Source organism: Brienomyrus brachyistius, chromosome 13 (genome assembly GCF_023856365.1).
Source record: "Brienomyrus brachyistius isolate T26 chromosome 13, BBRACH_0.4, whole genome shotgun sequence".
Classification (NCBI taxonomy): domain Eukaryota; kingdom Metazoa; phylum Chordata; class Actinopteri; order Osteoglossiformes; family Mormyridae; genus Brienomyrus; species Brienomyrus brachyistius.
This window is the reverse complement of record NC_064545.1, coordinates 3,545,001-3,572,500: the sequence shown is the minus strand read 5'-3', so window position 1 is coordinate 3,572,500 and position 27,500 is coordinate 3,545,001. Positions and strand designations below refer to the sequence as shown.

The window sequence follows — 27,500 nt, the reverse complement described above, 5'->3', positions numbered from 1 at the left end:
AGTGTGGTTACCCTTGTGCTGTAAGTGTGTTGTCTCGTAATTAATGGTGTGTACAGAGTTGGAGTGGAAAGCCTGTCGCTTTCTCCAACATATACTGTATTGTAGTTTGGTCCTGTGTGCAGAGTTGGAGTGGAAAGCCTGACGCTTTCTCCAACATATAATTTGGTCCTTCGAGCCGGATCCGAGGACACCTGACGACATCGCCAGCGCACCGAGAGGAGCGACACTGCAGAAGAACGAATGGATTTACTAACCTTGTCTAGCCCTCTTAATAATGATGATGATGTGATCTGAATGACGGTTGTGCTGAAAGTGTTTTTGCAATTTGTACAATACTGATGCTTCTGATCATACTGTCATGATAAACAGGAGGGACTGTTAGGTTGAAGAAACTGTTAGTAATCATTTGTTATCATTTCTGTATAATCAGCAATGAGTGTAAATATGTATATACATTATTTTGTTTTCCTTTACCTTCATACTTTAGATTATATTAGTTTACACGTATCCTGAGCACGTGTTTAAATAGTTGTCTACCTGAGTAAAACCAGAACTTCTTCTTACTCTCACAGTCTTTTCTTTGTTCTCACTCCAAGACCCCTGCCCCCCATTGACTATAAATAAAGGTGCCAAGGGGAACCACCCTTGGTAACACATTCCTTTGTAGCCTAGCATGCAGAGAGTGTGGTTACCCTTGTGCAAGTAAAACTCTAAGTGTGTTGTCTCGTAATTAATGGTGTGTACAGAGTTGGAGTGGAAAGCCTGTCGCTTTCTCCAACATATACTGTATTGTAGTTTGGTCCTGTGTGCAGAGTTGGAGTGGAAAGCCTGACGCTTTCTCCAACAGGAAGAAAAAAAAAAATCATAAAAGATGCTAATGAGAAGTAGAAAATGTCTAAAATGTGACCCTTTCAACACTTTCAAAAGACGACCTCAACTGACGTCATAACAGAATAGGGTGTGAAAACTCCAGTGAAGCTGATAATCGTTCACCGGGAAAAAGGTCCGAAGTATTTTCTGCCTTTCGAGCGACACAGCAATGTAGGGAACGATTCTTCCGCAGCTCCCCATCGCTGTTAACGGGATGTGAAGTCATCGTTCTCAGTGTGCGGACATGGACGTGAGACACGGCACGTCTGCGAATACTGAAGCGTTTGGGGACTTGGTCGATCTCCCCCACATTTCAAGCACAGTCTATGGTAGTGTTTCCCAGCCCAGTCCTCGGGGGTACCCCCCCGGTCAGTCCACGTTTTTGCTTCCTCTCAGCGCACCTGTACCAGGTATTCGGTGTTCCTGATTGGCTGGGAGCTAGGAGGGAGCGAAAATGTGGACAGTCGGCGGTTCCCCGAGGACTGGGATTGGGCAAACACAGGTGTACGGCAATGTGGAGGTATTCGTCAGTTAGGTGACGCGCAGATGACTCGATTTTAAATTTTCATGCAGCAAAACGACGCGGCTGATTCATCCGACTAACACTCAGCAATTAACCCGATATACAAATATTCCAGGGTACCCAGCAACAGGCAGCACAGGGACTGGCTACGTGACTGGTTTGGCAAGCCGCCAGCTGTAAGGCACGTTTCCCAAAGCCTTTGTTGCTAATAAGGTTATTTCCAACTATGCAAGTCGATAACATGAGGTTTTGGGAAACGTACCTTTTACATTAGCGGGGTCTCAATATCTTCATAATTTACAGCTGGATAAACAATGAGCGTAATGTAACTGTCAACTCATTACCTACATGTCTAATAAATGTTTAATAAATCCCATGAATATCTTTAAAAAAAAAAAAAAAAAAACCTCAAATGTGCGGCTATTTTCAGCAGCTAGCTTTAACACTAGAATTCCTGGAAAAATGAGGCTCTCCTCACAAGGAGCCCCCCCTCTTACTCCCCTCACAAGCTGCCCGCCCCCTCTCCAGCACCATTAACACCTTTTGTTTTGCAAATGAATCACAGTCACTCAGCTGAAGTCGCCCCCCAGCCTGAAGTCACTTCTTCAACTCAGGTCTGCACTAAAGAGTTTATCTAGTGATGTGTTGTAAGGATTCACATGCTTTGATACATAATAATTTGAAATACAGTGGAACCCCCAAATCTACTATGGTAACCGTGGTGTCAATTACACAAATATATTTTGATATAGCAAATACATATATTTTGATGTATGTTCTGTGTCTACAACTATATGTGTAAATGTATGATGAAATAACATGTCATACATGTGCACGCATGTGCATTTCTGATGTAAACACTTCATGTGCCACATGGGAAAAAGTTGCATCATTGATTCACGAGTACAAGCTGCAGGAATATTGACAAAGAATGTGTAAATTTCAAGTATCAGATGGTATAAAGATAAAGAGCATGTGTGTGTATGATAGAGAGAGAGAGTCCGTGTCATTCAAGTGGAAGATACACATTTATTATACAAAATAAGCACATACACTAAAGATACAAAACCTTTTCTATCCACTAACAGTCATCACACACCCAATGACCCTCCTTCCTACACTTGCGACAGGTGTACCTGTCACACTGCACACATCTCCCTGTACTGTGGTTCCTATTACAGTGACGGAGCACCTGACACTGAGTCCTCTTTCCAGTGGAAAGCTGAGGAACAGAAGCTTGTCTAAGCTGTGTCATTTCTTTTTCAATCTCTTTTTCTTGCATAAATCGACGCCGAAGTTTCTTTTCCCCAAACAGAGCCATCTTTAGCCTTCATGCAAAGCGCAGCTGCAGTGTCCTGAGTTCTTACTTAGTGATTCATTTATAATGCATATATCGCGCTAATGTTATGCCAGGGTTCTTTTACCGATATATGTAAATCAATTTATCTTTTAGCTCTAACTTTTACAACTGAATAAGGTTACACAGATTGTTGCAGACATCAACTGTATGTATTTATTATATCAAAAATAACCGATTGAATGTGACACGGAAACACACACGCACGCGAAAGTCTTTTTTTTATTATGCCGTAATTATATATCTGGACCACAATATGTTTATGAATAATTAGCACTTTTGTGTGCTCATAATTGCCCATCCTGTTTCATACGTACATCACGAAGTGTTTGTGTGCACTGTGGCATTTCATAATCCCACACACAAATGCACACACGACGGGAGTAATTTACAGTCTTTTGTGCGCTGATAACTGCGCAATGTTTCCCATGTAACATGTGAATTGTTTCCGTGTGAAGTTCACCGTGGCATCTCATAATCCTACGCACAAATGCACACACGTCCGCAGTAATTTACAGTCTTTTGTGCGCTCATAACTGCGCGATCTTTTTCGCAAGTAGCAACGTCAGTGTTTACATTCAAAGCGCATTGTGCTCTCTCATAACAAATGGACATAGTAATCATTTTTCTTCATTACCTATAACAATGCTTTGCCTGTCGGTACATTTATAATGCAAATATCATGCCAGGGTAATTTTAATGACATACATTAATTAATTTGTCATTTAGCCCTGATCGAACTTTAAAACTGAAAATCAGATTACCGATTGCTACAGGCAGTAAGCAAATGCATGTATTTATTCCATCAAATACTTTCTTGAAACTGAAATTACCGAATCAAGAGAAATGGTGTTTCAAATTAGGATATATTAACGCATGTATTTTACGATTCCTCAGACCACACTGTTAGAAAACGTTTCTGTGCAGACCCGAAGCTGAAACCGTGAAACTCCGCTTTCATTTGCAAAACAATAGGTGTTGATTGGCGCTGATGAGGGGGCGGGCAGCTTGTGTGGGGAGTGAGGGGGGGGCTCCACCCGAGGTGCGTCCGAAAAATTTCGTTGACTTCAGGGATCGTAGTGTTAAACATGATGCTGACCCCCCAGTATCTTGTAATGAATTTTAAGCGGTGAGGTAACTTTGACAGGCTTTCTTTTCCTACTAATCAGTTACACAGAGACGAGTGTTTATTTTATGTATGTATTGTATGTGCGTGCGCGTGCGTGCGTGCGTGCGTGTGTGTGCATGCCTGCTTGAGTTCCACGTGCAGCAGTGGGACAGAAACACAGGAGGGTTGTGGGTCGGCTCCCCGGCGACAGAGACTGAGGGCGGGGTACCTGATCGTCACTGAGATAGTTGGGCAGGCCTCCGACAAAGAGCTTGTGTGGCGAGTCTGGAACCACGGTGGAGACGACCCCTGCAGACAGAGCGGCACGGCGCCCAAAGCCGGCCGATCACAGCAAACCGTCAACATGCCGGATAATGACCACGAGCAAACGGCGCTTGCAACAAACATCCATGCATAGTGTGTTACTGCGAATGAAAATACGCGGGTCGCAATTTATGATCCAAGTGATGATAATTAAATAAATAAAACCGCAGGCTTTCACATCGAGTGCACCCCAATAACGTTTCATTGAAATGTCCATGTTATGTACGCCGGGCACTGATGGATGTTATAGCGATCTCTATAACAATGCCAAGCAAAGAATGTCACTGATTTACCAAAGCGGTCAGTTTTCGGGGATCCTGCGGCAGCTGGGAGAAGAAGAATCGGGCAGGTTTCAGAATCGGCGAGCGCTCGGATAAAAGGCACCGATTTCCCAGCCGCGCTTTTCTTTTCGGAACCAGCAGAAGTGCCCTCCGCACCATCCTCGGCGCTAGGACACGCCGGCCACAGGGAGCATACACCGATCTTCAAAGCCAAACTTACCTTGCCGATTTTCGCTTAACTGCTTCTCAAACTCATCGAAATCGGACATTTTTCAGTCCGTACTAAAGACGTATTGCAAAATAAGCAGAGGTCCAACAGTAGGCCTTTGAATGGGCTACAGGCTGCATTGGGTTCTGCTGCTTTTTCTTCCGAGTCGCCTGCCCCTCCTCCCCCGAAGTCATCGGCTCTTCCTCGGTTGTATCACACACAGGTTCGGAAACATTCGATGCGCATTACCGTCCCCTCCTGCACTGGAGGGTTAAGGACAACGTGATTATATCGAACCAAAATTGAAATGTGCAAGTTGACTTTGATTCTGGGTTTAACAACCATGAGTTTATGACGTATTTTACATGATTAGTTGGCGACTGGACCTTATTGTTTATAAGGATTATTATAAACAGGATTATTAAGGATCCATCCATCCATACATCAATTATCAAAACCACACACTTACAATCCGAGTCTAGTTTCATATGCTGCGCTGCTGAGCGACCCGCAGAATATTATGCCCCGTTTCCACTAACACGGGGCCGGTTCTAGCTTGGTGCCTTTTGAGACCGAGGCAAAAAGATGCAGAAATGTGTTTTTCTTTGGAAAACAAAGAAATTTGCATGTGATCCCAAACTTTTGAGCGGTAATGTATATCTTGGGGGTGGCATGGTGGTGCAGTGGTGCCTCACACCTCTGGGACCCAGGTTTGAGTCGCCGCCTGTGTCACATGTGTGTGGAGTTTGCATGTTCTCCCCATGTCGTCGTGGGGGGTACTCCGGTTTCGAGCTCCTCCTCCCGGCTTGCAGAGATCAGCTGCTCCAGCTCCTGTAGACGCCTCACCATAGAACTGGCAGCTCCCCTGGCCTGGTCACTGCGGACACTGCGCTCCTTCTGCTACAAAAATGGGCACAGAAACAGTCTCAACTGATGAGCACAGGGTACTTGGGGTCTTAAAATGTGAGCAACTGTGTAGCACAGGGTCAATACCAGGGCAAGTGCAGGTGGGGCAGCCATCTTTGGGGAGGGCACTACGATCTCCGGTACAGACAGTAACGAAGAAGGCAAGAAAAGTGGTGAGGAGGAAGAGGAAGGGCCCAGGGACTCGACGTCAAGCCAGGTACGCAGCTGGTCCTCGAACCTGCAGATCCAAGTCAAACAGGAAATGGCTCAATGTTTATGCCACAACTCACATGAGAGAGTACACGTGTGTAGCATGTAGAGACCTGCGGCTCTGTTCTTTCTCCTCCTCAATGCGAGCCAGGAGGTCCTGGGGGCTGGAGGCAGCATCCAAAACAGGGGCAACACCGGATCCGGACTCAGGGTCCTCAACCATGCTGTGAAACAGCTTCTGTTGAAGACGTGGCCTGGCCATTCGAGGATGAGGCCACATGCTCTGGTGACACCTGCAATGGCAGAGACTTTGGATAAGAAGCCAGTATTGTACACCACTCTTGGGGATATGAGCAAGACTGGAAGCTGATGGCTTTCCCTCTTCTTCCATTTAATAGTAAATAATATTCATTAAATCTGCAGGTTCCAGCTATCTGGAATGTGTTAGATTTACATGGCTGGCTGGCTCTTACCCTGCCTTCCCCTGCTGCTTGTCCCTGTGCGTCTGCTTTACGGCATCCACCCAGCAGGACGCCCATCGCTCAGGAAATACACCGGGATTTCTCCGTCGTCACTGATGACATCTGAAGATGGTGGGATAGGTTCACACCTGCATGGCATCCCCAGTAGGCCCCCCCAAACGTCAGACCCACCCCACCCCCCTCACCTTCACTCACGGGGCACCCAGGAGGGTTCCAGTCCAGGAGTTGGTGCTCTACACAGAGCATGACAATTTCGTCCCAGGGCACCTCCCAGAAAGTGGGCTCCTTGTCCGGCCCCCCACCTCGGCCCACACAGTCCTGACGCAGCCTCTCCAAAAGGTTCTCCAACTGGGACATAAGGAGTGGCTGGCTGTGGCGGGACCATGGGATTTGAGATACGTACTGGAAGATGGAGGCAACCAGCTGGCTCCAAGGAGCTGGGTGGGGGGAGCGGTGGCAGCAGCAGAAATTTAAGGAAACAGACTAAGAAGCAGCCACTTAGCAAGAAATCCGAATTCCGAATCTGAGGCATGGACATACCCCCCACGGCTGGCAGCGGCCAGTCGGGCAGCCGCAGGCTCAGGACTGCCCCCTGGAGCCACTCCAGGTGCTCAGCCGAGTTCCAGAGCAGATGTGGTAGGCAGTCACCACCCCCTGGCACCGAGAACTCTGCCACGGGCCAGGAGAGGCCAGCCAGACTCGGGGACGACACAAGGCCAGCCAAGAAAGCCAGGACAGTGTTGTAGAGGCCGATGACGGGTGCAGGGCCCTGGGAGGGCAGTCCCGCCATGTCACGGTCCCTCCGATCACGGTGAAGCCTACCAGCAAACTCGCGGCAGAGCCCGGCCTCCACAACCTGCACCAACGTCTGCGAGACGAGCCGGGCTGGTGCCGTGGAGCGGGCAGCGAGCCACCTGACGGCATGGCGGATCTGCGGGGAGACGGGGGTGATAGTCAATGGGATGGTTCAATCTTACCGAGGCCAGCGACAACATGCACACTCACCTGCTCGGATCCTTGGGGTTCGTTCGTGGTCTCGGGGATATGGACGAACATGTACTCTGAAATCAAACCTTCCTCAATGAGTGTCTGAAGCATCAGGTCTTACAGGGAAAGGAAACCGATGGTCAGACAGGAGGAACAAACCAACTGTATTAGCTCTGCATACGTAAACATAGCCTCAAGAGAAATGCTATAAGTAAAGTAAGCGAATCCCACGCGACACCTGTTGTCATAGACACGGTTAGTGTCACACCTTCCTCTAGCCGTTCATCGCTGGCCCTGTGCCCAGCCTGCCCTGCTAATGCTATGTGGCCAGGCATTAGCCTGCTGAATCTGCCGGAGCTGCAGCAGGGCGGATAACAGGAAGATGTCCCCGTCTTCCTCATCAGCCCCGGGACTGACTGCCGAGGGCAGCAGCATCAGCAGGGCGCCCATGCCCATCAGCCCCTTCCGCTTCTCCAATGCCAACTGGCCTTCCTCGCTGAGGGGCCCGCGGGCCACCTGACCCACAGTGAGAAACATGGCCTCACTTCCTGCACTTGCACCCTTCGCAAACATCTGTGTTACCACAGGACCTGCTAATATCACATAGTGCCAGACTATGCTAGGCTATGTTAAGCTATGCTAGACTAACATTAATGACAGAACATGCAACACAGGGGCATGAAGCCTGTCGATATTCATCGGCAAGTTCCCCCCTATCTGCCACACCTTCACACACACGTGCACTGTGTGCATGCGCTCCCCCACGCTCCGCAGGCCGCTGCTGATGCTCAAGGTTTGCATGTGTCCGTTGGGGACCATCTCCCTGTGTTCTTGCTTCTCCGAGTTACCGAATTTGGACTCCAGCCATTCTGTCAAAATCCTGCATCAGAGATGGGAGGGGGGCACAAATGTAAGCTCCAGGACCTCTAAACCCAACTAACACTGGCTGGTTAGCAACATTGGCATCTCTTTCATGATCACTTGGCAACAAGAGGGCTGCCTTCCAGAAGATTGTGTCAGATGGGTTCGAGACGCTTGCTGCCACCAGACTGAGCAGGTCCAGTGGCCCCCACACAGATTCGCTGAAGTGGATGGAGATGTAGATGAGCACATGGAGAGTGATGAATGGCTAACAGCTACTCTACAGTAGCACCATACCTCAGGAGCTGCTGGTAGAACAAGTGAACCTTCATCTGATGCTCGGTTTCCCTTCGCATCTTCGCCAACCTGCAGAAGGCAGCAGAGTGTCAGCATCGGTACACTTAACACTATAGCAAATCAATGGCCAGCAAAATAAACGGACAGGACGGAAGTCATTTTGGGAAGTACTGTCTAATTCAGCAGAGGTGCCCCGATACCTAATCAGACGGATCGGACATCGGCCACATGTGACCGATCCATGTTCAATAATTATTTAGTTATTGCCAGTCTATTTCTTCTTATACTGAGTGGTACAATCAAATCGCACAACAGCTTTCCCCCCTTTTTTATTTTTTGTGGCATTCAAGCTGAACGTTAACGCTTCCTCGGTTTTTTGACACTCAGTGTGTGTGAGTGCAGTGACTTCCCCTGCTATGACGTCATGTGCATGTCCTTTGTAGTGGAAGGATCAGGTGATGGTAGCAAATGCAACTTGCCTGGCCCATGTCTAAAACCTGGAAGAATTTTATGCTTGAAACAACCAGTAGCACAGCGATTTGCGATCTTTGTAAAAACAAAGTAACATTCAGTGGAAAATCCCACTAATAGTGCACTCAATTAAGGCAATGCAAGTAATATGAAAAAAAGCGATGGATTTTCCAGCTTGGGCTGTTTTGCGCACTCGCTATAGCTTGATACACGAGGTGCTGCTATCACAGTGAAAAGTGACGCATGCCACTTGGGTGTACTTGTGAAGATATTCAAACAACTGCAAAATGTCTCAAAAATGCTCAATACAAGATGCACAAAAGAGGTGTATGTTTCTTGTGGGCTAATTAAAACTTCTTTTCCATTTGTATTTACTAGCTTGGAAAAAAAAAAAGAGCTTTGGTCCTGGATCATACTCATAATCAGCCAATACCTTATGTTCAGGTATCAAGATTATATTGGCACTGAAAAAGTGGGATCGGTGCACCTCTATTATGAATATTATGTCAGCATTATTATGCTGTGAGAGAGATGTACCTGGTGCAGGAAACAGAGAGGTCCCCAGCGTGCCCCAGGTTGACCACGCCCCGGGCCAGCCTGTCCAGGCAGGGTGAGGGGGGGGCACTGGGGGCCAAGGCCTGCAGCCTGAAGCGGGGGTCCACACAGCCAGGGGCAGCAGGAAAATCACGCATCTGTCGCTTCAGCTGCCTGCGCACGGCCACCACATCACGCCACCTGCAACACATGCACAGGGTGAAGCCCGGTTGTCGGCGAGCATGTGGGCAAAATATCCGGCCCCTTACCTTTTGATGAACCTCTGCTTCCAGGACTCTGCTTCCAGGACGTCTTGGGCCAGCAGGGTGAGCTCACCACACAGCGTCTCCTCCAGCAGTACCTCACACACGTCTTGTGAGCTGCGAGCCACACATTCTGCCTGCTCTTCTTGGGCACGCCTGGCACGAAGGGGCATGCGTTCAGCCTATATACAGTTATCTGAACACTCTCTATGACCTCTGATCCCCCTTGGCTCACCAGTACCTGATCTCTGTTGAGGCAGTCTCCACGATGTGATCTCGGCACACAGTGTCTTGCTGAGCCGGGCCAGGAGCTCCTCGTGTTCCTGCTTTCTCCTGACAGAGACAGGCCCATCAGATGGCACATCCCCTCAAAATGCACCCACCCCTCCTCCCCAGCCCAGACAGGTGAGGCCTACCTGGCTTCCTCCATCCTGCGCTTCTCCTCAGCGATATGCTCCCTCTCTGCCTGGATCTCGGCAGCAGAAACCTCCCGCAGCATCTGCTCCACCACCTCACTCAGCACTGCCTCCACATGCTGCAACAACCCATCCACATCACCAAACTGGTGTTGGTTGAGTGTGACAACCCTCTAGAGGCCACTGCTCCCTATCTGGCTCACGCTCCTACCTGAGTGCAGCAGAGATGTACTCGGCTCCGGTGGCAGCCACGTCAGCCACCTCGGCCTGCACTACCTCCTCCAGCATGGCCTCTACCTCCGTGGCGATGTCCTGCAAGGGGGGGGGGGTTATTTGTCATTACTATGGCAATACCAACACACTGCTACTGGGTTGACACGCAGCAATGAGCAATCTATCACCTGCTCTGTGTAAACGGGCTCCGGTGGGGGAGGCGTAGGTGGGGCGACTGGTGGTGCCTCCGACGGAGATGCCCCAAGTGCTCCACTCTCCTCTCTACCAGGGAGGCCAGCTCCCTTGGATCTTGGATCGGTGCTGGAGGGCCCGCGCATCCAGCTCAATGGGGGGCCTCTGAGGGGAGGCTGCTACAGCGTGGGCAGGAAAAATGACAAAATTACAATCAGAGGCCAGAAGGTGGACGAAGCGTAACAGTTAGCGGAAGGTGGAGTGCAGACGCACCAGCCCTGGGCACACTGCCTGCCTCCGCTGGCTGCCCATCCCCACGGTACTTGTTGCGGCTGTCAAAGCTGTTGACGGGTGTGTGTTGGGGTGGGTTGGGCAGTGGCGCGCCGTTGACCACTTGGCCCACCAGCACCTCCCGCTTCCTTGCGATGGCCACAGAGCGCTTTGGACGTGGCTGGATCTCAGGCTCCTGGTACGCTGTCCGGCTTAGCTCCACCATGGAGCAGAGCTTCAATAAAATATACCACCCATCATAGATTAGCACCCCCATCAGAGATAAGCCACCGTGCCCCCAACACAAAAGGGACAACGAAGCACAGCCCAGCCTTACCCTGCATCGACCGCGAGCCCATACTGCAGCGCGAGGTCCGAAGCCTCGCCGGCATTCTGGAACATGAGCATCCGGACCAGGTCTTCGACCGGGAATGTGGTGGAACCACGGGAGCTGTAGGCCACATTCAGGGCCCGCAGAGCCTCACGGCGCACCTGTAGGGGGCACCAGAGCGGTCCAGGTAAGTGAGGTATTGGGGCTGATGAGGATGTAGGGAGCGGAGCAACGGCTCCCCCACCTGGTCGAAGTAGCGGTGCAAGATGCAACCAGCCAGATACGAGGCCACCTTGACCAGCTTGAAGAACCTCACGAAGTTGTTGCTGTTGACAGCGGCAAAGGCCTGGACGGCAAACTTCACCTCCGGAGAGTTTCGGAGCTCCGCCCGGAATTGCTGCACCTCCCTCTCAGCTGGAGAGGTGCCACGGTGACACGGGACACCGACTGCCGGCCAGCCACCCACCGGAGGATGTCTCCATCATTGAGCTTCAGGAGCACGCTGTACTGCCGAAACTCTGCCTCATGAGGGCAGTAGATGTTCTTGCTGGCCAGGTCCTGGTACATCTCCTTGAGGCTCTGCAGGCATTTGGTCAGGTTTTCATTGTTGATCTTAGCATCAAAGGACATCATGGGCTCCTGGCACAGGTGGTGTGCGCAGTGGATGTGGAAGCGGGCGCACTTTTCAATAAGGGACACCGTAAGCGGGTCGCACAGGTGCTGCTGAGTGATATCCTGCAGATGGCCCAGAAAAAGGATCAGGACGAGGCCCGCAGGGCACAGGAATAATGAGACACGGACTAATGTTGCTCACCTTCCGGATACCTCGTGTGCGGTTCCACACAAAGTCATACCAGTCACGGTAGTTGTCCTCACCCTGGTCCATGACCTGGGTAACCAGGTAGTTCATGGTCATGTTCAGCACAGTAAGGGGCCGCAGTTCATGGGGGAGGGGCTCCTCCTGGTCAGCAGAGGACCTGCTGTACTCCTTAATGGCAGCAGTGTGGTCCACCTGCGTGGGGTGCAGAGGGTGATTTGCAGCCTGTGGTCTGTCAATTCATGGCGGGGAGGGGGAAGCATTAGGAAAGAGGGGCAGGGGTGGTGATACCTTCTCCGTGTTGGGGATGACCTCAAAAGAGCTCAGTTGGTTCCGGGTCTCCCTCATGTAATGCTCCTTCTCCGGACACATGTCAGGACACGTACCCACAAACACCTTGGACAGATCCAGGTCGGTCCTCTTGGGCCGAGCTGTGCCAGAGGAGACCGTGTCAGCTGGCGATTCACTTTGGGGTGGGAGGGGGGGGTGGCTCAGCAATGTGACCCTAGGGGGACCTACCCTGTCGCAGGATCTTGTCCCGCTGCTCTAGCAGACGATACTTCTCCTCTGCGGTTTCAGCTACCTGGCCAATCAGGTGGAAGAGGGGAGAGGGGAGGCTGCTGGCTAGATGTTCGGATTCGAGGCCGTCTGGGCTGGGCTCCATCTGCGGCTCACTCTCAAACTGCAGGGCCTTTGTCGCCAGGGGTTTCTTGGCTGGTGACCTGAGAGGGACAGACCAAAGGCTGAAGAGCTTCTAAAAGCTGGCAAAACCTGGGCTCCTTTGAACACCTGGCCAGTAGGGGGCATAGCAGCCAAAGAACTCAGTTTGACTTTAATGTCACGAATCCGAGCCTGAGGTAAAGAGTTTCATTACCAGATGACCTAACATAACTCAAGCTGCTTGGAAAAAAAACAAACAAAATGTATACATAATAAAAAACCAGAGTGATCCAGATTTTTATTTTTTTTTAAAGAACTTGCATTGGGTTTCAAAAAGGTGATTTTCTTCCCTAACTTAATTTAATAAAGACCCGGCCATCTTATTGTAAAATTGAGTTATTTACTCTTACGGTAAGAGAATGATTTAAAGACAAGATTACCCTCTGGATAGGGATGAGCTGGAGGACCAGCCGGAGGTGGATTTGGAGAGGGCTTTGCAGACAGGGGCTGACTCAAAGCCTCCTGCCTGGCTCTGAGGATCAGGGTCATCTGGAGGCCTTTGGCCCTTCTCTCCTGGACCTAAGAGACACACAGAACCAGTTCATCGAAACAGCTGACATGGGAATGAAAGGCTGCAACGAGTCACAAAGACCCCGCCCTGGCCTTGGCTCGATGCACAGATAGAGAGCACCGTAATAGTCACTCACTCTGCTTCTTCCTCTGCCAGAAGATGGTGAGCTCATGCCTGCGCAGCAGTTTGCCCTTCTTCTTGGCTTTGGCAGCAGAAGCCTGAAAGATACCAAAAGTCAGTGAGGAAAGCCCGGGAGATCATGGACGAGACCACAGCCTAATGAGTACAGCGACCAAGCCCCCCCCCCCAAAGGTGTGCAAAGCCATTGCTCACATGGTCGTGGAAGTGCACTATGGCCAGGTTCTTCTGGGGCCTGCAGAAGATCCGCTGCACACGTCCGAACTGGCGGAAATGTTCCCCCAGGATGTCCTTGCTGTTAAGACTGGCTGGAATGTTCTTGCATTGGAGCACCATGGCTTCGGAGGGTGACATCCCCCCCAGGCTGTCTGTGCTGTCCAGGCGGCGGGCACGTCTCACTGTTGATGCTGCCTCAGTTTCGGGATCTGTGGCAAGTGTCACAGAGTTCAGTTTTTCAGACTATACTTGGCTTCGAACCCAATGCAGGAATGCACGCACCCACTCATGCACTCATGCACGCACACGCATGCACGCATGCACTCACACAGGCAGACATGTACACAGGCACGCAGACAGGTAGGTACTTACACAGGCATGCACACATGCAGGCACGCATGCACGCAGGACTTCCAAACATAAGCAAAACACAGTTACAATATTAGTTGTAATTATTAGCATTAGTAAGATTCCCCTTACATTGCATAATAGGTAAGAAATAAATGGATGTAGGGGCGGCATGGTGGTGCAGTGGTTAGCACTGTTGCCTCACACCTCTGGGACCCAGGTTCGAGTCTTCGCCTGGGTCACATGTGTGTGGAGTTTGCATGTTCTCCCCATGTCATCGTGGGGTTTCCTCCGGGTACTCCGGTTTCCCCCCACAGTCCAAAAACATGCTGAGGCTAATTGGAGTCGCTAAATTGCCCATAGGTGTGCCTGTGTGAGTGAATGGTGTGTGAGTGTGCCCTGCGATGGGCTGGCCCCCCATCCTGGGTTGTTCCCAGCCTCGTGCCCATTGCTTCCGGGATAGGCTCCGGACCCCCCGCGACCCGATAGGATAAGCGGTTTGGAAAATGGATGGATGGATGTAGAGAAGAAACATGTTTACAATTCAAAGTATATTAGAGATGCTGTAAGTATGTATGTGAAGGGTTCAATGGGGCTAATCCCACAATGATTAAAAACAATTTGACAAATTCAAATAACAGGCTGAGAAGGATGTTCAGCTTCAGCCACCGGCTCTCGTTTTTGACAGTGGGGTGTAATTTTGCCGGTTCTTTCCTTTCTTCTGTTTCCCATACGTTGTTTGCAGAGGCCCCTTCACCACATCGCCATGTGATGTGGACACCTTCACACTGCCTGCTTCTAGATCATTTATGTTGAGGTGTTCCACTTTAGTTTCAGCAATGTGTAAATTAACATCATTCAGCTGGAATTCATCGTCTACAACTTCTAATAATAATAATAATATCCCTGTGGGGATATTGCGTTTTTTGTGTCTCCCTCAACATGCCCTTTGTGGAGTAAGTTGTCTGTGAAGGGCAGCTACCTGTTGGGGCGTCTAGGGAGCTGGGGGGAATTAAGGACCCGCAGACGTGCTGAGGCTGGGTTTGAACCGGTGACCTTCCGATTACAGGCACAAGGACTTGGTCTATGTATTGACCCCTGCCCCCCAACTGTGTATGAGTAGCATTTATGGTGTTTCTTGAATGTGACTCTAGAGTTCCGTCATACACATTCTTTTATTTTCTTGCATTGTCCGTTTTTGTTCATAGTCTGTAATTTTCCGAATAACGGCAATTTCAGATAACTACTGGAACTATGAATTCCGGAGGGGAGAATATATTCATGCAAGTTCCATTACATGCTATAGATATATTGATCTGATACCTTTCTTTATCAGACTGTTACTGTACCACTGTTAAAAACCACAGATATTTTATTCTGATTGTATGCATTTCCTTATTAGGGCACATTAGTTAGTTCTTTTAAAAAATCAGTTTATTCTGACATCGTAAATTTCCTGATCAGAGTTTACCCTCTTTAAAATGACAGGGTTACACTTGTGCCATTTAATTTCCGTAATCTGTGGCAGTCAGTGACAATGACTTATTTACTACCAAACAGCACTGAGATTGAGTAGAGTGAGGGGCTTAGGGCGTATTACGGAAGAATAAAAGCTGAGTCCTGTATCCAGGCGAGATGCGTAGCTGACAGGCTGATGAACGTTTCAAACTCTTACCTCCACCGTACTGACAGGAACGGCGAGCAGCTGTGGCGTCATGGCATCAAACTTCTGTTTCTCCAGGCAAGAAAACAACCAAGACCAGCCTTAATAATCTAAACACTTTGAAGACTGATATAAATGGTAAATATGAGGCGTGAATACCATCCAACACTACCAGTTACTCAGTGAATACTCAGTCATGCAGAAATATAATCTAAAGTTATAATTATGGGGACATGTGGCCATCCACTGCAGGTGACAATGTCCTAAACTCTTTCATACTTAAAGAACGCTTACAGTTATTACTTTGTAAGGATGCATAGAACTCCAGTTCAGTATATTTATGGAATATATACAGCAGCAACTACTTTATGGTCATTTATTAAGTAACAGACTTATTTTCTACCTGCGGGATCTTATAATTATGCTGAAATAAAAATGTAACTTACAGCGTAAAAACATGGAATCCAGTCCAAAATTTATTTAGTTTGACATGTGATCAAAATTCAGAGTAAACTAATACATGATAGCATGCATGCAAAAGATCAAGGGCAGAACAGGGGCTGTGAACCCAGTCTGCATTAAAATGGAATTAACCATCTCTCTCAATATAAAATCGGGATAATTATTCTCTTCAGAGGCATCACTCCTGCAACAAATTTCAGCTCAACAACAGCATCAATAATTTTACAGCTAGTTTTAAAACTTGCTTTAACATACAGTGATTGCAGAAAATGATAAACAAATTAGGTAATATTAATTAAATCATTAAAATGTGCAGAAAAGGTTTTGAAGTTTACATCACGATAAATGAGAACTACACGTGATTACTAATTACTGTTAAATAATTTGCTGTCTGGACTTTTTACAGTGAGGGGATTTTTACAGGATGCCAGTCAGTGGCACAGACACAAGTTGGCCAGCTGGCCTATTCATTCAGCACCAGCCCATCAAGTAGAGAATTTATTTACGTAGTTTTAAGTGGACAGATTTCTGACTAATTTTCAAGCATGTGCAACAAGTAATGACAGATATTGACGTTAGTTTCACACATTCAAAAATATTCAGTAACTGCGTTGCTTGTGACATTTGCGTTTGGTTTATACTTTCATAAGGTGTTCGAATTTTTAACCAATATGTTTTGTTTTGCCATTTCCAAATATATGTGTTATTCTAACATCCGGAATACGGCACGTATGGTAGATGTTCATGGACGTGGATGGTACTCACACAAAGGATGTGAGGACCGACTTCAAATAGCATATCTCGGGGGGGCCAATAGTACTATTGGCACACGTTTCCCTTCGTATCAAAACATGGGTTAGTATGACGTGTTCGTAGTGAGCATATATATCCTCTATCAGTTTTATCACAATCTCGTCCAGGCGTCCAAAAGCCTACTTTTGTTAGTATAGGTATCTAGCTATTCTCCCTTTACCTGTAGAGTCCATTAATCACGGCGGGGGTTGCGGAAAATAAGGAGGACGCTATAGCGGATCAGTCCAATATTTATCTTCTCCGTCAACTCCGGGAGAGAGAGCAACAGGACAGAGACAAAAAAAATCCAAAATCGAGGTAGTGAAAACAGACAGGTGGTCAGGCGATCGGCATCGGCAGTGAGAGGGCTAGGCTATAAGCGAAGGGCGGAAGAGGCAGAACAGAGGTGGAGACAGGTCAGGGAATAAACGCTGGAACTTAGCACGGAGGGCTGAAGACCGGCAGGTGTGCCAGACACGAATAAAAAGGCTCGCCGATTACCCCGACGGGCATCAGCTGGTAGAGGAGGGCAAACGGTAACCGGTCCTGCCGGTTCTCGGGACAGGTGTAGAAGCGCTACGGCCGCTGCTCAACTCCCTCCTAGGGAAACCAGCGGGGGTGTGGCAGGGGAGTCCCGCGTGACATCATAGGGGCTTCCCCTGGGCGATCCACGACACCATTATGCCCCTCCAGCTATTATGGACAACCCGTAATTGAGCTTGGTGTGTAGCTACATTATACATTCCCCCATGCCCAGTGCATAAAGTATCATTACACTGAGGTATTTCAGGCTTTAGATGTAACCACATAGTAGAACTAATACTCCACAGTTGCTTCCATGCACTATGATTAGATGTCAATAACATTCGTTGAACATTATTTCAACATAGCCATAGTACATGCAGTCCAATTCATCCATCGAGTTCGGTCACAGCCACTTGAGGGGGCACTCCGGCAGACGCAAGGATGTTCTTCCCCCTATAACACCCCCTGCAGAAGTACATCTCACTTCCATTAGTAGGGGCCAGTTCAGCATGGTTGGTTTGCTGGACAGGTGAAGTTGTCTTGCTGTCGATCTTGTATGCTGCTTCTCCATCCAATCCTAAAAGTGGAAGTGTGCTCCAGCTCGGTCATTGGGACTGTATCATAGCCGAAGGCTGTCAGCAGCATTGGCCACGCCGTCCACCAGGGCCATTGCGCCATCCTTCACGCATAAAGAAGAACTGACATCCACATTACTGTAGTTTTCTCATAAATAACATTTATTAGCTGGGATACGTCACCAACTTTCGGCGCCTGGCTTCATAACGGCCACAGTGTTATCTTGTCCCACTGTTTCTATAAGGAAACATTCCAATTATTCCTTTTTCTGGATCTATTTTTATAAATGAATTGTGAAGGAAAAGGAAAATATGCAAAGGAGGCCAAACTAACACTGCAATCTGGAGTAATGTATTTTATTCTTTTTATAATAATGGATGAAGTTTAGCTTCCTTACACTCTCTCTGTACCTCTGTTTCTAATGCGGGTTTACGTGAAGAGTTGTACTGTATTTAATCTAACTACAGCTAGATCAGTACCAGAGATAAAAACACTGGATGTCGCGTTGAATACAGCCGTCTTTGGGAGCGAATGCGTCAACAGAGCCGCCATCTTGGGACGGGGTAGAGCTCCTTTTAAATGAACAAGCTGGCATTCAGAAATAAAGAACCATAAATGGGCAAATTTGAGAAGCGATTTTTATTGTCTTGGTTCATTATAAATGTCAGACATGTATTTACGACCGAGCCACGAGTAAATCGACAGGGAAGCGGTTTTTCTTAACACAGCCTACTTTTATGTTCAAAATGTAATGCGCATATAGGTATTTTTTCATTCTTCCAATCGAAATAAACATACACTACTCTCCTACTACGTGCAGAACAATGCAAATACAAAACACCACAAAAAAGGCCAGCAATGTTAGCTGAAAGACCCTGGTAATCTCCATGATAAATCCCATTGTGTTACCACTCATGCATTTACATTAATGCAGGCCGGCTCGTGGCATTGGCAATATAGGCAATGGGCCAAGGGCGCCATTCATCCAGGGGGCGCCACAAACGGAGGAAGAAAAAAGTGTAACATTCCACTATTCTTAAAGCTAGTTGGCTAGTAATATGAAAAGAACAAGCCCACATGAATTTACCTGCTAAACAAAGCCTATTAAGTAGTAATAATAATAATGATGATGATGACGATGATGATGATACATAACTTTCCTATGAGCCCCCCCCCCCCCCTTGTAACCTCCCTCAATAACGAACACAAGTTGATCTCTGATCACGGGCATTTATTCACATATCTATCCGGTCGAGCATGCCGTGAGAACTAGATAAAATAAAGCACATACATCAAAAAATGAATAAGTAAAAACACAGGCAATTTCCTAAAAATAACCAAACACAAACATAAATAGGCTACAGCTCGCTCACGCCATTAACTTATGACTGCAGGTCATACAATAACTCCAATATCCATGAATATTGACATTATAACTTAAAACACTTTCTCAGCCGCATAACAAATGCTGCACTTATAACTGAGCAAAACGAAAATGTTACCAGCAAAACTGACCAGACCTCAACCCAAACGCAACATTAGTTCCGCTATAGTTTTCCTACGCCGGGGGGGGGGGGGGGGGGGTGCCGGCGCTGATGCTCTCCTAGGGCGCCTCATCGGCTAGGACTGTTACTGCATTTAAGCATTTGGCAGACGCCTTTATCCAAAGCAACGGGCATTTGTATAGACTTGTAGAGAACTATAGACAATGAACTGTACACAATACATTTTCCAGACAAAGAAAATTCTTTTTTTTTTTTTACATTTAATATGAAAGATGAACATCCGTTTACCTGCTTTTACCTGCAGGGCAGGTCCATACACACAGAAGCTGTGTCTTTCCTGTGGGGTGGGGGTGGGAAGACAGAGGCTCTGTGTCTAGTATTTAGTATCCTTGTAACAATACTATTTTACACAGTTTCTTCCTCAAACTGCTGCTCTGTAGTTGGAGAGTATGTACTTTTGCCACATGGTCTTCTCTCAACTTGTGAAAGCAAGACAAGTGAAATTAAATTGAAATGATGGTTGCCAATGCCATCCTGAAAACCTACATCTGCTTTCACAACCCTATTCAACAGAGACTGGATGTTGGAGGCCTGTCTGATGCACTGCTCAGCTGAGCCAATCGCCTTTACTGTACCATGGATTACTGTACCAGCAGGCCTCCATTGTTACGCAAGGTCAGCAGATGATAGTTCTGACGAGACGTGAAGGCACGGCTGTACTAACCAAGCTACTGCAGCACATCACACTTCAGCTTCTTCACGACCTGCCTAACAACAAAACCTGTGATATACACCAGAGCATTCTCAGTTAGGGCTCCAAAGCTGGCTGGCAAGTAGCTATGGTCTAACACAACACCAGTGACTTGCTCAAAAGGAGAGGACCCTCTTGTGTCCCTGTCCTTTGGCATGGCTTTGAACAGCAGAAATGCCCATGTTGCCTACATCAAAAGCTTTCTTGCATATCTTGCAGTATGCCCGATGTACATTATCTGTCACATAAGTACCTGAACTCAGGATTTATCGTCCATTCCACCTTAAACGTACACCTCCTTCACATGATTCTGCTCTCCCTCACTTCTGTAATTAGAAACACATTCTCTAAATTAACCATTATAGGCTACTATTTTCCTGCAACACTGCCTATTAGTGTCAAAGATATTTGCACAAAAAAAAAGATATTTGTGTAATGCACAAAAATGTAGGCTAAACAGAAATACTGATCCAATACAGATTTTCTGTAGGCTAACTGTGGTAAACTGAATGTGAAAGCATACCCATATAATTCCTCTAGAGGGAGCTAACGTTCTGGGGAATAATGGAAGCTAGCTAGAACAAGAAGTTGAGCCAGAAGCCGTTAAGCCTGTTTGTAGTAGTGCAAATAAACGGCACAAGCCAAGTAATATTTATTGTGTGGTGATTACTGGGCTTGAAGGATATCACAGGAACCTACACAAACACACAAACACAGGCATTTAGATGTAGGCTTCAAGTAGCCTAAGCTCAATTTGTTTTTAAATGAAAGAGCTCTAAGTCTAATCATTTTTAAGACTGTTATCGTCTTTGTGCTGTTTCAGATTTGGTTCACTGAATTTATTTGCTTAACAGTGGGACCACGTAGGCCTCCAAAATGATTTTAGATCGATTACCGGCATTGATAATTAGCACTATGCTAACACCTAATGGGAACTGCCATTAACAGGCCAATTTAAATCGCCAATTTACTTGACATGTTTAACATGCGGCCTGGGTCCACATCAGATGGTATGAAGTAACAAAACTATCAGTAGTGACCTAAATATTTCTCTTAAATGTCATTAATCCAAAACATTGAGCACTGAACAATGGAGATGATCACTGGAATTCAACTGAAAGTCACTAATAAGGAGAATTTACCAAAATGCAAAAAATTTTTATCCAACTATTTAGTTGCAAATTCCTCAGCCTGTGAGTCATCAGCATTGCAATCAGGCAGGTCATTCACTTAAGCAGGGAAGATCATCATCTGAGATTAGGGGACACATACCTGGGATGCCGTTACCAGCCCAGGGCTATTGTTTCCTTAATGGCTGTTTTGCATCTCTGTGATGCAGGGCAAAGCACATGATAAACTCAGACACACTGACTGCCTGCTCAAGGAATAGTACTTTTATTTTACAGTTTGCAAGGGAATTAGCAAGATAAAAATAGCATTATATATATTGCATTTATATATATGCAGGTCACATATGTCTCTCCACCAGACCTCTATCTTTTATGTTTTTATGTTTATGAATTACGCTGAGATCACTTAAACAGCAGGTCACGTAAAAAAAAAAAAAAAGATTGAGTCAGATAAATGTATCAAAAATTTTATTGTAATTATCATTATTATTTTTTTACAAACAGTAATGCCGATAGCCCCATTGCATGAAGAGCAATACACCAAAATATTAGGAACATTATACACTCAGCCTATCCTCCTGCTAATAAGAGTAGTCACTTTATGTATTGCCTGTGTCAGAACACTACGGATTAGAACAATCTTCGGTACAATCTGTAATGCGATCCTGGCCCTTTAAGGCTGGCTCGCTGCAAAGAGTGAGCGAGTACGAGTGTGCGTTAGAGCGGGGTAGCGATTTCAGTCAGAAATTTCAGGGTAAAAGCGGCGAAAAAAATGGATTAAATTCCAATGTTGCTCAGAATCGCCGTAGCCTTCCGGTGGTATGGTATGATTACTGTGACAAGAAAGCAAACTTCCATTATTACCATTCTGTTTATATTAAATTACGATCTTCCATATTAATCAAGGGGTTGTAAAACTGAGAATATTTCAGCTCCAGCAGTTTATATTAAAGTTTCCCGAGTCACAACATGGTCTTTAAATGGCAAAGACTGACATAAATCAAATGTATATGGGCAGCAACATAAGGGATCTGTTGTTCTGGTAAATGAAATGGTAAATGGTAAATTATAGTATACGGAAATATGATGCGTTTTTTTTCACGATTTATCACTTTATTTAGAAATATAAATTCAGTTCTTATCATTTTTAAAAGTTACTTTCTTCCACATTTGAAATCGTCCTTCAAGGTGTCCCTCACAGTGACACTGGGGGGTGGGGTGGGCGGGGCTACGGGGGGCGGGGGTGGGGGACGCGGTCAGAATGGTATATTAAGAGGAGACCTGCACATGTAAAGTCACTCTACCTCTGCTTCCAGCGAGACAAGAGCTCCAGATTCTGTTGAAGATTTTATCTTTCGTTGAAGAACTTCTCAAGAATGGCTTCCAAGTTGTAAGTTATGGTCAATTTATTTATTTCATTTGAATCTGTATAAATTGTGGATAAACTTGTTCTACTTTACTGACACTGTGCAAAAGTCTCTGACCACTGACTGCTATTGTTAAAACTTAAAATATTTACTTATTGTAATTATAAAAAAATATAAAAACGTATTGCATCCATTGCACAACTTAAACAATTTGATTTTATTTATTTTGAAGCAACTTAAGTTTAGTTTAATTAATTAAATTTTATTTTAATATGAATGTAAGTTATTAGTCAACATGGTTCAATAGCTGTGATTATGTACTTTTTTACCAGTGCGACCCACAGGTAATTTACGCAGGCTGTTAACATCAGCATCTGAGATGAGGGGACCCAGACTTTGGAAGGGCATGTGTGTCTGTGTGTGTGTTAAAACTTGAGGCCTTTTATTACCTAAATGGTCCTATTAGTAGTGACCTAAATATTTCTCTTAAATGTCATTAATCCAAAACATTGAGCACTGAACAATGGAGATGATCACTGGAATTCAACTGAAAGTCACTAATAAGGAGAATTTACCAAAATGCAAAAAATTTTTATCCAACTATTTAGTTGCAAATTCCTCAGCCTGTGAGTCATCAGCATTGCAATCAGGCAGGTCATTCACTTAAGCAGGGAAGATCATCATCTGAGATTAGGGGACACATACCTGGGATGGCCTTACCAGCCCAGGGCTATTGTTTCCTTAATGGCTGTTTTGCATCTCTGTGATGCACATGCAGGGAAATCCAAAGCACATGACAAACTCAGACACACTGACCGCCTGCTCAAGGAATAGTACTTTTATTTTACAGTTTGCAAGGGAATTAGCAAGATAAAAATAGCATTATATATATTGCATTTATATATATGCAGGTCACATATGTCTCTCCACCAGACCTCTATCTTTTATGTTTTTAGTGATTTTTATTTTTTAGTGATTAATTGTCATACCACTTACCTCAGTGGTGCTCAAAATCACATTTAAAATTTAATTCCCTTATATGTGTGTGTGTGTGTGTGTGTGTGTCTCCACCAGACTTCTATCTTAAATATATCAGTCACATTTTGAATTTTTTTAAATAAAAACAAACACACACAAACACTTTAAAAAAAAACATGATGACTAATAGGACCATTTAGGGAATAAAAGGTCTCAAGTTTTACCAGTGTGAGCCACAGGTCATTTACGTAGGCTGTTAACATCAGCATCTGAGATGAGGGGACCCAGACTTTGGAAGGGCATGTGTGTCTGTGTGTGTGTTAAAACTTGAGGCCTTTTATTCCCTAAATGGTCCTATTAGTAGTGACCTATATATTTCTTCTCAAGAATGGCTTCCAAGTTGTAAGTTATGGTCAATTTATTTATTTCATTTGAATCTGTAGAAATTGTGGATAAACTTGTTCTACTTTACTGACACTGCAAAAGTCTCTGACCACTGACTGCTATTGTTAAAACTTAAAATATTTACTTATTGTAATTATAAAAAATTATAAAAACGTATTGCATCCATTGCACAACTAAAACAATTTGATTTTATTTATTTTGAAGCAACTTAAGTTTAGTTTAATTAATTAAATTTTATTTTAATATAAATGTAAGTTATTAGTCAACATGGTTCAATAGCTGTGATTATGTACTTTACTCATTCTAGGAGCCATCAGGATATGCAAATGTTATTTATCCAAACCACGGCGAAACGAACAGTGTTGATGATGACTGGACTGTTTCTTTATTCAACTAAAAGTAATGAATCAAATCTAATTTTATTTTATTTTTATCCCCAGTGCTTCCAGCAGGCATTTCCTGCTCTGCCCCGTGTGCAAGAAGACGCAGCCAAGCCTCTCAGTGCATCTGGCTAGGGTGTGCATGAAGAGGTCTTCGAAAGAGGCCATCCAGGAAGTGATGGAGAAGGAAAAGAAGAATTCCCTTGAACTTCTGCAGTGGGGCAGGGTCTTCAGCTACAGACACTTGCGGGAGATTGTGTATGACACTAATATATTTGACAGGTTGGTGGGAAAGAATTCAGCCTATTTTACACACCTCACATCTTTCTTCTGTATGAAATTGCCTAAAGTTTTTTATTTATTTATTTTGTTTATTTTTATTATTTATGAAAGGTTGGTCCAGGAGCTGGAGCGTCGGCACATGGTGGTGACAGACATGCCCTCCCCAGCAGTGCCGGCGCAGACCAGCAGTGTTCCTGTGGTGGCTGGTGCAGCCGCGCAGGGACCGGAGAGCTCTGCAAGTCAGCAGTCAGAAGACATTGTTGTCAGTGACAGCAGCGGCGAGACCTTTCAAGTGTAAGTATGATTATCTTGGTTTTACAGCTTTCATTGATACCTTTTGCTTTTGTTTGTGAGCCACACATTGAATGTGCAGTTGTATGACGAAATGTGTTTTCCATTTGGCAGTACCCGGGAGGTGCAGTGGCCACAGACCTCCAGGCAGATGATGCAGGAGAAGGGACTGTACAGGAAACATTCCCTGGACCATCCCCTCCTGAAGGGCTTTGCCACATACTTGGAGAAGGATCTCTTGAATGAGAATTTCAAGCAGGAGGTGAGGTCTCCCATAAAAATACACTCCATTATTTTTTCTAAGCAATGGATTTTTTTTTCTAAGCAATGGATATATCTAATGCTGATTTTTCTTTCCAGGTGGAAAACGTCAGCAGGTTCATGTTTTTTGTGAACCCCGGAGAGCCTTCCCTTGAGTTTGTCAGGGAGAGGGAAAAGACGAAGCTCTTCTTTCGGGAGCTGAGTGAGGCTGGTCTCTCCAGGCAGACTCAGGTGAACTACATGAAGAGCCTGAAGAGGTTGGTAGCATGGTTTGTTTTTATATTTTAGGAATATGATGTATTACATATCTGTTTCTTCGAGGAAGAAGTTCTCCCGCTATTGTCTTTGTCATGACTGCATGTACATATGGATACTTACATACCTGTCCTTCCTCTGACAGATTCCTCAAGTACCACACTGTCACCACCGACCTGCGGCGTGACAACATTGCCTTGTGGAACGAGGCAAAGCACTTTGTGGAGTACCTGAGCTCACTACAGCAGAGCTCTGCCAAGTTGGTGAGTAAGGAGATCATCCAAAGGAGGTAAGTTCGACTGTCCATTAAATTTAATATCACGGTTTGATTATATATCAATTATATATAATTATTATTATTATATATCATATATATGTCTATGTTTAACACTCTATGTTTTTTTTATCTCCCTCACTGCTCCTGGGATGCACTGCCTGGAGATCCAGAGCCATCTTACACCGTGAGCACATTAAAATGTGGATTGTATTAATTAGGATTGTCAGCAATCTAATATTCTTATTTTTTTCCCCCACACATAGACATGCCATCCTCTTGGAGAAGGACCCTCTCAGTCCAGAGGACTGCTGGGCCGTGCTGAGGGCTGCCAAGAACGACTTCTTGGCAATCCTTGGCAAGGTCTATCCTGAGGAGAAGCCCCTGGAGTCTGCGGAATGCTGCCTGGTCCTCTACTACCTGGAGGCCACGGTGATTCTAAAACATCTCCAGCGACCAGGCGTGGTGGAGCACATGACCGTAAGTATTGTACTCTTTTTTTTTGTCTTCACTTTTCCTTTTTGCCGGTTCTCTTTCTGATCAGTGGGGCATCATTGTCTTGTACAGGTCGAGGAGTGGATGGCCAGGAGCAGGACAGAACCAGACCATGCGGTGATTGGTGTGAAGGAGCACAAGACATCGGCACAGCAAGTGGCCACATTTGCACTGTCCTCTGAGGAGGAGACGGTAAGTATATCAAGTCTGAAAAGATTTATTTTGTCGTTTATTTCAAACGCAGAAATTAAGTTGTTTTCCTCTGCCAACAGTGGTTCGACATCTACTTCACCCGGGTACGGCCACAGCTCCTGTCATCCAAGAGAAGCCGGATGACGACGGATGACCAGGGAGGAGATGGACGGTTCTTCGTCTCAACTGCAGGCCGTCCGATCTTCAATGCGTCAAATGACCTTAACCGGCTACACCAAAAGTGAGCTGATCACCATGATTCATTCCCACTATAATTTGCCCTAGATACACATTGTCAGGTGTTGTGTGAGACGTATTAATGAATTTCTTATTCATTTTGTATTTTAGATACAAGCTGGATCCAGTCACCAGCCAGATGGCCCGGCGGATCTTTGAGACGGCCACCAAGGACTTGAGTGACCAGCAGAAGTCTTTGGTGGCCGATTACCTCACACACTCTAGTGCGACGGCTGACAAACATTATAGAATGAAGAAGTCGCAGAATGTGGTGCTGGCCAGTATGCTGCTGAAGAGGCTGGCAGGTGACTTGAGGTAGGCATGTTTTACGTTTGTCAATACACTTATCCAACATGAAGACATACAACCAAAGTCCTCACCACTGAACACTAACCGTAAAACTTATTTGTGTGTGTGTTTTTTTATCCCAGCGCTGACTCTGCTGAAGAAGGATCGAGCTGCTCTGCCCATGGCGCCGCACGGGATGCCGCCATGGGGTCCAACCAGCAGATGGATGTCCAGGCAGCATTCGATCAGCTACTTCAAACCAACCCCGTGACCCTGGATGGCGACGTGCCAGATAAGAATGTACGGACACAGACGTCGGGCCAGTTTCAGCGACAGCTCTATGAGCGCTGGCTGAAGGCCCAGATGAGGATGCGTGTCCGACATGTCCTCTGTGAGTATTGTTTGCAGCACTAATTTTTAAAGCATTTTACTGATAAGCGATCCTATCTACATAGTCTTCCTAACTAACAACAATTTCCTTTGTTCTTGACAGCACACTTTGGCAGACGGCAGCCCACCGAGTCCCGGGTCGACGCA

General features: G+C 46.1%; 3 protein-coding genes across 19 annotated transcripts in view; 2 read left to right on the top strand and 1 right to left on the bottom strand.

Moving 5' to 3' along the window:
• The window catches only part of LOC125705807 (germinal-center associated nuclear protein-like), a 78,609-nt gene extending 64,899 nt beyond the window's left edge, over positions 1-13,710 (bottom strand). The window contains exons 1-9 of the mRNA XM_048972072.1: positions 13,486-13,710; positions 13,289-13,370; positions 13,022-13,160; positions 12,441-12,643; positions 12,213-12,352; positions 11,919-12,116; positions 11,571-11,839; positions 11,349-11,511; positions 11,135-11,265 (exon numbers count right to left, since the gene is read on the bottom strand). Coding sequence (XP_048828029.1) covers positions 11,135-11,265; positions 11,349-11,511; positions 11,571-11,839; positions 11,919-12,116; positions 12,213-12,352; positions 12,441-12,643; positions 13,022-13,160; positions 13,289-13,370; positions 13,486-13,644 — 1,484 coding nt within the window. The 5' untranslated portion in view covers positions 13,645-13,710. The remainder of the gene's footprint in view (positions 1-11,134; positions 11,266-11,348; positions 11,512-11,570; positions 11,840-11,918; positions 12,117-12,212; positions 12,353-12,440; positions 12,644-13,021; positions 13,161-13,288; positions 13,371-13,485) is intronic.
• LOC125705818 (uncharacterized) overlaps positions 1-27,500 on the top strand; it is an 87,256-nt gene that overhangs the window by 37,792 nt on the left and 21,964 nt on the right. For 3 of the 9 annotated variants that reach the window (XM_048972105.1, XM_048972107.1, XM_048972104.1), the window contains exons 2-7: positions 22,575-22,648; positions 24,449-24,670; positions 24,782-24,964; positions 25,076-25,223; positions 25,322-25,479; positions 25,623-25,886. In XM_048972105.1, the coding sequence (XP_048828062.1) occupies positions 22,635-22,648; positions 24,449-24,670; positions 24,782-24,964; positions 25,076-25,223; positions 25,322-25,479; positions 25,623-25,770 (873 nt within the window). In that variant the 5' untranslated portion in view covers positions 22,575-22,634 and the 3' untranslated portion in view covers positions 25,771-25,886. Of the gene's footprint in view, positions 1-21,993; positions 22,078-22,531; positions 22,649-23,987; positions 24,006-24,448; positions 24,671-24,781; positions 24,965-25,075; positions 25,224-25,321; positions 25,480-25,622; positions 25,891-27,500 lie in introns of those variants that run through there. The other 6 variants (XM_048972106.1, XM_048972102.1, XM_048972103.1 and 3 more) reach the window with 6 other exon arrangements.
• LOC125705808 (uncharacterized) overlaps positions 1-27,500 on the top strand; it is a 63,560-nt gene that overhangs the window by 35,384 nt on the left and 676 nt on the right. For 2 of the 9 annotated variants that reach the window (XM_048972083.1, XM_048972078.1), the window contains exons 5-7: positions 26,787-26,990; positions 27,107-27,354; positions 27,457-27,500. The exon at positions 27,457-27,500 is cut by the window's right edge and continues 676 nt beyond it. In XM_048972083.1, the coding sequence (XP_048828040.1) occupies positions 26,787-26,990; positions 27,107-27,354; positions 27,457-27,500 (496 nt within the window). Of the gene's footprint in view, positions 1-25,793; positions 25,939-26,017; positions 26,232-26,318; positions 26,439-26,518; positions 26,680-26,786; positions 26,991-27,106; positions 27,355-27,456 lie in introns of those variants that run through there. The other 7 variants (XM_048972074.1, XM_048972079.1, XM_048972081.1 and 4 more) reach the window with 7 other exon arrangements.